At 42.2% G+C, this 14,131-nt stretch overlaps 1 protein-coding gene across 5 annotated transcripts in view; it reads right to left on the minus strand.

The window, feature by feature from the left end:
* Nucleotides 1-1,574: 1,574 nt before the first annotated feature.
* The window catches only part of SLC30A5 (solute carrier family 30 member 5), a 32,146-nt gene continuing 19,589 nt past the window's right edge, over nt 1,575-14,131 (minus strand). For 4 of the 5 annotated variants that reach the window (XM_078773405.1, XM_068108032.2, XM_078773406.1 and 1 more), the window contains 5 exons: nt 13,938-14,067; nt 11,809-12,040; nt 11,315-11,541; nt 7,202-7,330; nt 1,575-1,946 (listed from right to left, as the gene is read on the minus strand). In XM_078773405.1, the coding sequence (XP_078629531.1) occupies nt 1,785-1,946; nt 7,202-7,330; nt 11,315-11,541; nt 11,809-12,040; nt 13,938-14,067 (880 nt within the window). In that variant the 3' untranslated portion in view covers nt 1,575-1,784. The remainder of the gene's footprint in view (nt 1,947-7,201; nt 7,331-11,314; nt 11,542-11,808; nt 12,041-13,937; nt 14,068-14,131) is intronic. The other variant, XM_068108033.2, reaches the window with a different exon arrangement.

The following is a 14,131-nucleotide window of genomic DNA, read 5'->3' on the forward strand; positions in this document are numbered from 1 at the left end:
GGGTAGCCACACACTTGTTCTGAGCTTGGTGGAAGGAACTGAGATTGCCTTCAGTTGGATTAGCCTTCCAAGAGGCAAAGGCAAGTTGTTTCAGGGCAACTGCCTCACCACAAGATTCAGTGTACCATGGATGGGAGGAAGGGTAAGACAACTGAAGAGGAGATGGGATAAATCTGTGCATGAGAGAGAGCAGTTTGCTTTGGAAGAATTCCCAGGAAGAATTGATGTCAGAGGCGATAGAGATGGGAGACCAGTCCAGATTATTTATAGCTGCTTGAAGACCGTGCCAGTCGGCCTGAGTGAAATGCCAGACTCGACGACGCTGAGGAGGCTCTATGAGAATGGCCAGAGAGATGTCCACTTTAACAAGCACATGATCAGAAGAACCGATTGGAGCAGAAGAAGAGCAGCAGACATTAGCAGGGAAGTTTGTCATAACCAAGTCTCGAAGAGAAGATACACCATTGGCTGAGATTCGGGTCGGGAAATTGACAGATTGTGTCAATCCCAGTGAGTCGCAGAAGTCCTTTGCTGAGGTGCCATGGCTGGTGAGAGATGAACCCACACCCAGCCAGCTGGCATGATGACAGTTGAAGTCGCCACATATGAGGAAGAGAGAGTTGGGATGAGTGGATAGAAGAAGTAGGGTGCAATGGAGGTAGACATACCCAGTGTTGAGATTATTACTTCCATGTTTGATCCCTATGTGAAGACGTTCGGCACAATGCAGCAGTACACGATTAGGTCACAATGAAATGGACATGGAATTATTGAGCATTTATCACTGTCAGAGGTTTGCACCTCGTCTGTGTTCCATGTCACTTAAATAAATCGCATCAATAACAATCACGCGTTCGGATTTTTGTCCCCCGTCGCACCGCGGAGCGAAAGGGGGACTATGGTTTCCCCTCCGTCCGTGTGTGCGTCCGTGCGTGCGTTGAACGTTGTGAGCGGAATATCTTGAAAAATAAATGAACTACTAACTTCTAATCCGGTGTGTGGGTGTATCTAGGCATAAGGAAGAACGCTATTGAAAATTGGGTCGCCACGTCAAAATCCAAGATGGCCGCCGCCATGTATGTCTGAACCTTGTGAGCTGAATATCTTGAAAAATAAGCGAAGTACCAACTTCTAATCTGGTGTGTGGGTGTATCTACGCATAAGGAAGAACGCTATTGAAAATTGGGTCGCTACGTCAAAATCCAAGATGGCCGCCGCCATGTATGTCTGAACCCTGTGAACAGAATATCTTGAAAAATAAGCGAAGTACCAACTTCTAATCTGGTGTGTGGGTGTGTCTCCAACCCACTCGCAAATATTATCGACTCTTCCATGTTTCCTGCGTCTTCCACTTTGTCAACACACATCACTTCACCGACGGGGGACCGAGGCGTAACGCTTGTTTTTATGGCGGAGAGCGATTACCAAACCTTCCATGACTTACAGCATACTGCACCAAAAATTCGTACAAAAACAAGGCAGCTGATACAACTCGCCAAAATCTATTTCCTGATATCATTTAAACATTGTGACAAAACAAAGTCCACAGAATTGCAAGAACTTTAGACACAGCATATGGTCGAAACATTCATTTTATTAATGGTTAATAATGAATGAAGTTTTTTTTCAAATCTTTTACAACCAAAGAAGCACCTCAGTTTTCCAAGATAAAATTATGGGAACAGTCCCAGCAGTCTTCAACTTTGAAGCATCCAAAGTCCATCAATGAAAGTCTGCTGCAAATAAGATCTTGGGGAGATTCCTTATTTCTGAACGTTTCATAGCTACATGACCAGCATTCTAGTTGAGGTGTCGTCGTAGGCAGTGGACATGACCAGATGCTCATTGCCAATCCGACCGAGCCCAGTCATGTGCTGAAGGTATTCTTCTTTCTCAACTTGAACCGTCATCTGTGTAACGCCACACTCCTTAAAGATTGCCAACACCTGAGGGTGGAAGAAAGCAGAAGTGATGAAAAACCATTTCAGATCCACACATACAGTCGCGTGAAAAAGTAAGTACACCCCACGTAAAGTTTTGACTTTTTCAACATATTTCAACATACAGCTATTTGATCTTCATTTCAACAATATTGATAGATAAAGGTGATATAATATAACAAATATCATGAAACATTTACATTTTGTAGTCCATTGTATAATTTAAATAAACATAAATGCAAATTTCGCATGTGGAAAAAGTAAGTACACCCCTGCATTTATCACTACTTCAAATACCTAAAATTAGAATCAGGTGCGCCAGCTCAGGTGCAAATTATTAGAACATCGTTGGAGAGGATCTTGGAGGAACCTGTCTTATTTAAACCTCAGACATTTAGTTTGGTTTGCTCTTTGTTGTTGAAGTGTGCGGCCTCACCATGCCTAGATCAAAAGAGCTCTCTGAGGCCTTCAGAAAGAAGGTTATAGATGCCTACGAGTCTGGGAAGGGATTTAAAAAGATCTCCAAACAATTTGAAATCAATTATTCGACTGTCCGGAAGATCATCTACAAGTGGAGAAGATGCCAAACAACTGCCAACTTGTTCAGGCCAGGCCACCCCAGCAAATTCAGCCCGAGAGCAGACCGCAAGATGCTGAAATAAGTCTCGAAGAACCCCAGAATGTCATCACTGGACCTACAGGTAGCTCTTGCCAGTGTTGATGTCAAAGTGCACGAGTCTACCATTAGAAAGAGGCTGCACAAATTTGATCTACATGGGAGGTGCGCCAGGAGGAAACCTTTGCTGTCCAGAAAGAACATCAGGGGAAGACTAAAGTTTGCCAATGAACACCCAGGCAAAGACCAGCACTTCTGGAACAATGTGCTCTGGGCAGATGAGTCAAAGGTAGAGCTATTTGGCCACAGTACCAGAAGACATGTTTGGCGAAAACCAAAGACAGCATTTGACCACAAGAACCTGATACCAACTGTAAAGCATGGTGGTGGAAATATTATGGTTTGGGGCAGCTTTGCTGCATCAGGGCCTGGGCAGCTCACCATCATAGAATCCACTATGAATTCTTCATTGTACCAGAGGGTGCTCGAGGATAATGTGAGGCCATCTGTCGGAGTGTTGAAGCTCAACCGAAGGTGGACCTTGCAACATGACAATGACCCTAAACATACCAGTAAATCCACCAAGGAATGGCTGAAAAGAAAGAAATGGAGGGTTCTGGAATGGTCAAGTCAAAGCCCAGATCGAAATCCCATCGAGATGTTGTGGGGGGATTTGAAACGAGCTGTGCATGCAAGAAACCCCTCAAACATCGCACAGCTGAAAGAATTCTGCACGGAGGAGTGGGCGGCAAAAATTTCTCCCAGTCGATGTCAGAGACTGGCAGACAGTTATAAGAAGCGCTTACTTGAGGTTGTTTCTGCCAAAGGGTGCAATACCACCTATTAGAGCCAAGGGTGTACTTACTTTTTCCACATGCGAAATTTGCATTTATGTTTATTTAAATTATACAATGGACTACAAATTGTAAATGTTTCATGATATTTGTTATATTATATCACCTTTATCTATCAATATTGTTGAAATGAAGATCAAATAGCTGTATGTTGAAATATGTTGAAAAAGTCAAAACTTTACATGGGGTGTATTTACTTTTTCACGTGACTGTATATCCTTCTTTACCCACAGAGTTTTATTTGACTTAGGGATGTATAATTTTTTCCCCATTTTGTTGATGCATGCTCGTTTTGTTTCAAAGACCAGGTAAAACTTGAAAAGGCAGTAGATGGGCCCCAATATCTCAAGCCAGCCACCTTAACCATTAAGGCAAAAACACACTTTTTGTTTGGGTGCCGGCGATAACTTGCCAACTCTTTGTGAAAGACACCGTGTGATTTTAAATGTTTATGAATCAACAAATGTGAACGGATGGGAGACCAAGCTTAATATCCATCCGAGAGAGTGCGCATTTTGTGGTGAAACATCCTGCCTGCGAAGCACAAATCCCAAAGTTCAAGGTTGCGTCAGAAATCAAACCCAGAATAGATTGTTCAAAGACAATATTGAAATGACGTATTCCGCCCCAGAATGCTCAGCGCACATGCGCAGAAACCCCAGGAATTAGCAGTGTTCAGGGCATCATAAAGTATATCGTGTGTGAGAGATGAAAATGGCTCACAGAGCTTCTAAAATAAACGAAAAATACAGGAAAAATATGTGGGCTGTGCCTCTGCGCAACGAATCAGCTCACCTAACGGTCAGCTGCTCGTACTGCACACTCCCGGCCATGTGGGCCAGGGTAAGGTCCTAGTGGAGGGACGTTTGCTACACAAACCCCCGACGGATCGCTACTGGTGAATAGACGATGTACTTCTGAACAGCGATGGGAAGGACATATCTGGGGCTTGTGAATGTACACAGTAAGTTTTAAATGACAATATTTAATAACTGATGTTACAGTGATCTTAACAACCGATGTTAGCAACAGTTACAGCGAACAAGATATCTCAAAAAGTTGTGGACGGATTCGCACGAAAATTGTCAGAGATGTAGCGTATGTGACAAGGATGAAATGATTAGATTTTGGTGAAGATCCGGATTCGGATCCGGCTACTAGAATTTTTAAGTGATTCTTCACCAATGGGAGATAAGGCCAAAACGATACATAGCAGGGTATCTCAAAAAGTTGTGGATGGATTTGGACAAAACGTGGTGGACAGGTTGGGTGTCTGACAAGGACGATTCGATTCGATTTTGGTGAAGATCTGAATATGGATTCGGATATGAGAATTATTTAATGTTTCAAGTGATTCTTCACCATTGAGTGATCAGGCTAAAACCAACATATAGCAGGATATCTGAAAAAGTTATGGACGGATTTGGACGAAACTTGTTGGACAGGTTGTGCGTGTGACAAGGAAGAATCGATTCAATTTTGGTGAAGATCCGGATCCGGATCCGGCTAGTAGAATTTTGTAAGCGATTCTTCACTATTGGGAGATAGGGCCTAAAACGATGGATAGCAGGATATCTAAAAAAAAGTCGTGGATGGATGATTTTGATAAAATGTGACTTTGTATTGTGATTTTCTGGTCTACTCTGGGTTACAAAACGTAAACTGTTCACCCGGCGGAGGTATGCTCTCTACCGAGTGCTGTTCTTGTTTAAAGAGTCAAAAATGTACTTTTATTTTAGGTGTGAGTTGAATTCTGTTAGATTTTGTGCAAGATTAAAACATTACAAAAGTAGAGAGTTCATAGAACACGTTACTTCAATTTTAATAAAACAATGATTTTAAAGGTCGTATATAAAAATTCAGAAGTTTAGCGCGATTGAAGCAGTCATATACATCACCCTAATAGAACACTGGCAAAAGTACCTGTCCCCAGTGATGGGAAAAAACTAGTCATGGTGGTGGCAAAAATAACCACAGAAGATGACAGTCAGGAAGTTGTCCGGGGAAATTAAACCCATCCTGTAGCGATCAACCTCACCCAAAGGTGGTGCTATTCAAACCAACAGCAACAGCGAGGAGGTATAAACCATAATTTTTCCCGGTGGCCGAAGGAGCCGATAAATCTAAAACCCGGCCGGTACAACCCTTGACCACTGTGACAAATTTGGTCCAATTCCATCCAGAGGTGGAGGAGTGTGTAGGTAACACACACACCGACAGATCGACATCCATTGTTATAGATGTCCAAGTACCATACTGCTAAACTGGAGGTTCTTGGAAGTGATAAGAAGGTGATTTGTTTTCTGGTGATCAAGTATATAATTCAATCTAAATAAAATAAAGATTGTAAAAGTCACATTAATAAATTAATTCTGGAATTTACTGCCATTGACACAGTGTCTATGACATCACCCTATCTAACACATCACATTAGTTATTCATACCTGTTGCTTGTGTCCTTCATGACGTCCTTAAAAACAGTAAGTCTCCTGTTTGGAATGATTTTCAATTTTGTTTGATGATCAGACAAGCAGACAGAGTAAAAATATTATCTCGCTCCTCCATGCGTCGGGGACAAATTTAGAGGCAAAGCTTAACGGCGGATTTGCTTTCCGATTAATGTGCAAAATATAACATTCAATTTAAATTCAGTTGTTCCTCGATCATAAACTGACGTTTGTGGACAGCCAAACAGACATGAACCAATTACATAACCCCGCTTTTCACTTTGCATGCACACAGTAACAAAAATGGTTTTTTTCCGTGATATGCATATGCAGCACACATAGTTGAATCAAAAAAAGAAAAGAAGAGATGACTTTGTAAACACTCTGTCAAACCTCGAAATCACCCTTCATCTCATGTGGGAAACAAACTCTTCCAGCTGATGTCGACAATCCAAGAGTGAGCAATTCAAATGAATGTGACAATAATTGTGATGAATGCACAAAGTGCCGACGCTGGCCTTGATGTCTCAAACCTGTGTGTATTGTTCTAAGAACCTTTGATTGTACTGGGTGGCTTTGGTGGCCTTTGACCTTGCTGGACTATACAATGACCAAAAATCCTTCAGCTTCAATATAATTTTGGAAGACGCTCTGGTGTTGGTGCGGAGCTGTGAATGCACAGCAAGGATGCTCTTACTGTACATTCTGTACGTAGAGAATTAATTATTACTACTTGTGTGATAACCGCATAGCTATTGCATCATTCATATAGGCAGTAATGATTATTTGGGTTTGGCATGAAGCCTGTGTTAAGCAAACTGTGCATTCACACAGTACAATGTAAAGCGGTCATTTCCAAGTTACGAGGTTTTCCAAGTTATGAGCGAGTAAATATCTTATATACAGTTTAATAAAAGCCTTAATGCTTCCACTGCCAAAGGTGGACAGAGGTTATGCTTTCGCCCTGTCTGTGAGCAAGATATCTCAGAAGGTTGTCAGCGTATTTGGAAGAAACCTAGTGGACAGATTGGTGTGTGACAAGGGTGAATCGATTCGATTTTGGTGAAGATCCAGATCCGAATACTAGAATTTAAAAAAACCGATTCTTCGCCATTGCGAGAAAGGAGTTTGAAGACTTGTAGTTGGGAGGGGGTGTTGAGGACATGGGGTTGGGTAATGGGTGGTGGAGGGAGGGGTTGAGGACTTGAAGTCAAATTTTACATTACGTAGAAATTCCACGGGTCCCTGCTCATCTACATTATTTTCTGAACTCACTTTATCCAAAGCTTAGGAATTTGACACTTCCTGACATTACAGCGTCGGCAACGAGCACTCCAAAAATACCTGCTGTATGAAGCGCTGTTCCTGTGCTTCCGGCATCACTTGCACATGTAGCGTGCCAACCATGAGAGCTGGAGAATGCTGCCAAAAGTGTGCCTCACGGTAGGAAAGCACACCGACAATGCCGAGAACCTGGCCAGTGAACATGTGCAAAAAGATTGCACAGGAGGCAGAAGTTAAAGAAACGTCCACATTTTCTTTCCTCTATAACCATAGACAATAAAACCGAGGCAGTTCTGCAGCATGCAAGCTGCAATATGCTACATGTACAGTCACGTGAAAAAGTAAGTACACCCCATGTAAAGTTTTGACTTTTTCAACAGATTTCAACATACAGCTATTTGATATTCATTTCAACAATATTGATAGATAAAGGTGATATAATATAACAAATATCATGAAACATTTACATTTTGTAGTCCATTGTATAATTTAAATAAACGTAAATGCAAATTTCGCATGTGGAAAAAGTAAGTACACCCTTGGCTCTAATAGGTGGTATTGCCCCCTTTGGCAGAAACAACCTCAAGTAGGCGTTTCTTATAACTGTCTACCAGTCTCTGAGATCGACTGAGAGAAATTTTTGCCCACTCCTCCATGCAGAATTCTTTCAGCTGTGCGATGTTTGAGGGGTTTCTTGCATGCACAGCTCGTTTCAAATCCCCCCACAAAATCTCGATGGGATTTAGATCCGGGCTTTGACTTCGTGGACAGATTGACATGACATGGGGATGGAAGGGAACGATTAAGGAACGGAGTGGGGATGTAAGGGAATCCCACATCGAGATAAGGGGAATGATAAAGGAATGTCAGTGGATTATGAGAGAGTGAATGAGACAATGAAGAAGAGGAAGAGTGTTGGTTGCGGTTTGTGGGTCCGTGTTGTGTTTCCCCGGATGGCTGAGGGACCCGATGGAGGACTGCCCTCAAAAAGGACCTCACAGTCGTGGCGCCGAGGAGCGGCCATCTTGTGCGCTTCCCGCCTGTGGGGCTTCGAGCTTTGACGACCAGCAAGGTCCTAAAAGTCTCGTTAGGCAAGCTGAGTGCCGGCCGATAAAACAAGAACATTGTTTTATTTTTATTTTGTCATTCCTCTGTCTATTTTTGAGTCTGCTGGCCTGTCTGGCCATTCCAGAACCCTCCATTTCTTTCTTTTTAGCCATTCCTTGGTGGATTTACTGGTATGTTTAGGGTCGTTGTCATGTTGCAAGGTCCACCTTCGGTTGAGCTTTAACTTTCCGACAGATGGCCTCACATTATCCTCAAGCACCCTCTGGTACAATGAAGATTTCATTGTGGATTCTATGATGGTGAGCTGCCCAGGCCCTGATGCAGCAAAGCTGCCCCAAACCACAATATTTCCACCACCTTGCTTTACAGTTGGTATCAGGTTCTTGTGGTCAAATGCTGTCTTTGGTTTTTGCCAAACATGTCTTCTGGTACTGTGGCTAAATAGCTCTACCTTTGACTCATCTGTCCAGAGCACATTGTTCCAGAAGTGCTGGTCTTTGCCTTGGTGTTCATTGGCAAACTTTAGTCTTGCCCTGATGTTCTTTCTGGACAGCAAAGGTTTCCTCCTGGCACACGTCCCATGTATATCAAATTTGTGCAGCCTCTTTCTAATGGTAGACTCGTGCACTTTGACATCAACAGTGGCAAGAGCTACCTGTAGGTCCTGTGATGACATTCTGGGGTTCTTAGAGACTTTTTCAGCATCTTGCGGTCTGCTCTCGGGCCGAACTTGCTGGGGTGGCCTGGCCTGAACAAGTTGGCAGTTGTTTGGAATCTTCTCCACTTGTAGATGATCTTCCGGACAGTCGAATGATCGATTTCAAATTGTTTGAAGATCTTTTAAAATCCCTTCCCAGACTCGTAGGCATCTATAACCTTCTTTCTGAAGGCCTCAGAGAGCTCTTTTGATCTAGGCATGGTGACGCCGCACACTTCAACAACAAAGAGCAAACCAAACGAAATGTCTGAGGTTTAAATAAGACAGGTTCCTCCAAGATCCTCTCTAACGATGTTCTAATCATTTGCACCTGAGCTGGTGCACCTGATTCTAATTTTAGGTGTTTGAAGTCGTGATAAATGTAGGGGTGTACTTACTTTTTCCACATGGAAAATTTGCATTTATGTTTATTTAAATTATACAATGGACTACAAAATGTAAATGTTTCATGATATCTGTTATATTATATCACCTTTATCTATCAATATTGTTGAATTGAAGATCAAATAGCTGTATGTTGAAATATGTTGAAAAAGTCAAAACTTTACATGGGGTGTACTTACTTTTTCACGTGACTGTACATTGGAGCTTCATATCAATGTCCCCGCTGGATTCCAACTTTCCAATCACTGAGCCTTCACCACACGTCATCATCATTTTCCATTCTCGTCTCATTTTCACAAAAAAACGAACTTTCTTCATTGCTGCAATGTATCTATCTATATAAACATGATATATATGGAATACACCAACTACATACTAGGTAGAGGTTTATTTGAAGGTGGGATTAAATAATCTGCACAAAATGGCAGATCTTGACTCCACTGTCATGCTAGATTGGTCACGATCAGGTATTTCATTTCACCTGCTACTGGTACCATGTAATCCAGTACTATCTGTTGCATGAGCAAGTGGCCAACGATGAAACTGTCTCCCCCACTGGGTTACCTTGAGTAGGTTGTTTGGACACACAGATTACATTTAAAAAGATCCATCAAACGGAGGATGATCTCTTCATGAGGCAGCAGGCATCCAGGTAGGTGGTAGGTTGGCTTTTACTAACCATTCGGAAAAACTCCACGACCCACTCTACAAGGACCTTTAATAGTGAACATTTTTCAGTCTATGGTGTGGGCCGTCAGCTTGAGAGGTGCTTGTGGTCATCAGTGCATTCGGAGCCTTGACCTGGTGAAGCTATTGAAGTCAACTTACTTTTGCAGCTGGTACCTTAAATGGAGAGGAATAACGGCATATCATTCAATAGATGGGTGGAGCACTTAGGGAATGTGTCTTTATATGGTGTATATAATCTTGAATCCGCTTCTTTGCCAGTTTGCACCTGGAAGCCACTCCTAGATCAGCAATTTGGGGAGCCCATTTGAGACCACTGCACGGTTCTACCGTCTCCTGACTTCCTGTGACCAGTTGAGTCTCGGTACCCACTCCTGCATTGAATTTGTCCCTCTCTTCTTACAATTGAATGGCGTCCAGCTTCAACAATAAGATCTGCATTTCATGAAGCCATGTAAAACTACACCAGTTCCTTCACTATAGCCTTCTGCAACATCGTAGGTGAACCTTAACGAAGCGCTTCAGTACCTGCAATCATTTACACCCCTTCCTCTCATCCTTACAGGAACATCAGATAGCTGAACCAAGTGATTCTAACCATCTCCAATATACTGGCTTCCAACTCATTGTTTCAAAGGTGGTGTTTGCACTTATGCTTCCTCAGATATATCAGCTTCTTGTGTATTCCATCTCCAATCCTGACTAGTTTCCAATCTTTGCAAACAAAATGAATTATCTCCAATCTCAAAATTATATCGATGTTTATACTTTCAATATATTTCATTATCTCATAAGCATCTAATCAAATAAATGACCAAATGCAGCACTCCAGTATCAGGAGGAACCCAGAAAGACAAAAATGGAGTCACCAGGAGGAAGCTGCATAGGATTTGGGGTTCGGCTGCTACTCCTCTTCACTCAAGCCCATCCAGGCGCAGCCAGGTGAACCTTACAGAAACTATTTGCAAGATTCTCCCCCCTCCCCCCCTCCATAGATAAAGAAAAACAAGGAAAGAAAGGAGAGATGAAGGACAAAAATAAACATAAATAAATAAATAATTCATGCATACAAACAGAAAACACACACACACCCAGAAATGCCTTATCACTTATTACCTTACCACCACCACAAATTACACAGCAATTCCCCAGCACAATTCAATACAAAGGCCCTATATTTATAATTAAGTTCCCCTTCGTGTAAACACTCATAATACACTTCCTGTAAGCATTAAAGACACAATGCCCAGCTTCAATATCAACCGTTTTCCCGCAAAAGGTTCGATATCAGAATTCCTTATACAACAACCTCTCACCTTGTTCAGGCCCTGTGCAAGTGTTTGTTCAGCTTCTTGCGGGGTGCGGAGAAGCAACAGCTGGCTTGAATCTCTCAGCAAGGGGAGCACGCTCAGGAAGATGAGAACGGCAATGAAGATGGAGCAAATGGGATCAGCGGCAAACCAACCAAACTGGCGGATGAGCATTGATGAAACAATGACACCAACACTTCCCAGTGTGTCGGCCAAGATGTGCAGAAACACACCTTACAGATCAATGGGAGCAGCAAACAGGCATGATCAATAAATCATATTTAATTAATGCAAAGACAAACTCTTAAGCAAACATTCAGGGAAACCACAACGGTGGGTATTTTGAAAGAAAAACGTTCTTCGAAATTTTTTTGTTGGTTAGTGACTAGTCACAAGATTGTGAAAATGTCCACCGATGTATATTACCCCTCCAAGGGTACATAAGCAAGCCTCAAATAAATAAAACGTTGATAATAACAAACAGTGTACTCAAATCTCACCACGCATGTTGGTGCTCAGGCCCTGACCATGGCCTTCTGTATGACTATCACCATGGGAATGAACTGCACTGTGGTCACAGTGGACTCCCGAATGATCTGTTTGCGAATGGCTATGACCATGACTGTGGTCATGAGCATGGCTTTGACTGTGAGCGTGGCCACCATGACTATGTGCATGGCTGAAGGCACAGACCCCAATCAGGTTCACCAGCAAGCCCCCAATTGAAACCGGCTGCAAAAGGCATTGGAGCGTGGTTAGTTCACCTTGATAAGACAAATTAGATTAATCAACGTTGTGATTATGTACATGACTTTCTTTCTATATACCTGTAGGCATAAAAACCCCAACTGATGCTGCAAACCACTAAATTATGGATAATGTGTTATCTGTCAACCAATGGCAGGGACCTAGTCCGCAAGTAAATTACTCCTATGCAGAAGTACTTCTGTGCAAGGAATTTTAAACTTCACCAATAAGTACGAAACACACACACACACACACACACACACACACACACACACACACACACACACACACACACACACACACACACACACACACACACACACACACACACACACACACACACACACACACACACACACACACACACACACACACACACACAGTAAATCCATTCCTCAATGTTGTTGTGGTTTCAGACAAAATCAATCTATAATATAACAGTGAAATTGTTTGTTTGTTTACATAAACTTAAAAAAATCAAGAAACCACTGAATAAAATTCAACCAAATGTTTGGTGTTGCATCAGGGTACGAAGTATGGTTTCTATATGGGGAGCATATCTGGGGGAGGGGTTAAGGCTAGGGAGGACAGACCCCAATTGTCTCTATGTGTGTGTGCATCGTATAGCGCCACACAGTGGTAGCCGGCATTACAAATCATCTTCTAAAATAAAGAAAGTTTAAACAACTACACAATATGCATTATGGTGATGTTAAAATCTGAGTAAGAAAAATTCAAAATTTTCTAAATGTTTAATTTCACTCATAGTGGAGGTTCAAACTGAAGCAAACAGCATAGTTTCACAGCAAAGAGGAAGTGATTTTTTTTCTAGTGCCATACACAAGCAGCAAGGTTGACTGATGAAGATGGGTGCTAGGATGGACTAGAGGTACACACACTAACCTCCAAGCTGTCTAGCCTGGGTTCAATCTCGGCCCAATTATAAACTGTCATCCCGGGCTTTCACAGGCAGGTTGTGTGCCATTATTAAACTGGACATCATGTCTGCTGGCATTAGTTGGTGGATGATAAAGATCCCATGGTGTCCTTTGTGAAGAGTAGGCAAGCTATCGTCAGCACCCTGGCCAAATTCTAGCTTCCTGCCATAACCTTAGTTGAACGTCAGGCCAGGCCACAGGCCAGCCAGTTCGTGAAAGATTTGAGCCAAGCTTCCCCCAGCCAACCCCATAAAAAATGTGGGAATAATTGTGGCCATTAGGGAAGAAGAAGAACAAGTTGGCTGCTGAAGGTGATGTTAGCTGACTTCCAAGCAGATGCAAGATAACCTCGGGCAAATTATAGAGTGAATATAACAGAATGTTTGTGAAGTACAACATGTTGTCTCTTCATTAAATCTGTCAGTGAAGTGACGGATAGAAATGCCTCGTCTATCGTAAAAGCAAAGCTAAACTAAAAGTATTGCATTTTTTTTCCTGCTTTCCATCTGTTAAAAAAGCACCATAAATCATCAAGTGGGATTTAGTGAATTTCCCCGTATTTTTTGCAGTCAGCCATGTCTTGCAAGGGTTAAAAATTGGTTGGGAAAAGCAGGCGATTTAAATATACAATTCAGAGCCAATCATGCATCCATTAAGGCAAGATTAATTGATTGCCCATTTATCAGTTGCCACTTTTATGTTATTCAGTAATCTTCGCAGTCAAATTTGGAAAAGTACTTTTTTCCTCAATGAACAACAGTGCACAATGAAAGAGTGAGTGAGGTCTAATCATCAAAAGAGTCAAGTCCAATAATTTCACAAGAGGAGGATCTTTTGTTCGGGTAATAGCCAGGCTGAGGGAAAAATACAGTAAATTGTTATTGAAGAGAAGATAAAACATCAACATAAAGTCCACCCTGCTATGTAGAGCCAAAAACCATCACCGTAAGCATGTCCGTTTTAATCTCTGGTGGGTCTAGCAGGCGTCCAATGGCTTCGACGAACACAACAGCAGCAATGACAACCAGAAATAGACCATTCACAAAGCCCGATAGAATCTCAACTCGGCTGTACCTGAGAATGGAAAACGGGGAAAAATGATTATTTTGGCCATTCCAACGATGTGGTGAGCTCTGGT

The sequence above is a fragment of the Myxine glutinosa genome, chromosome 2 (genome assembly GCF_964187855.1).
Source record: "Myxine glutinosa chromosome 2, kmMyxGlut1.1, whole genome shotgun sequence".
Taxonomy (NCBI): Eukaryota; Metazoa; Chordata; class Myxini; order Myxiniformes; family Myxinidae; genus Myxine; species Myxine glutinosa.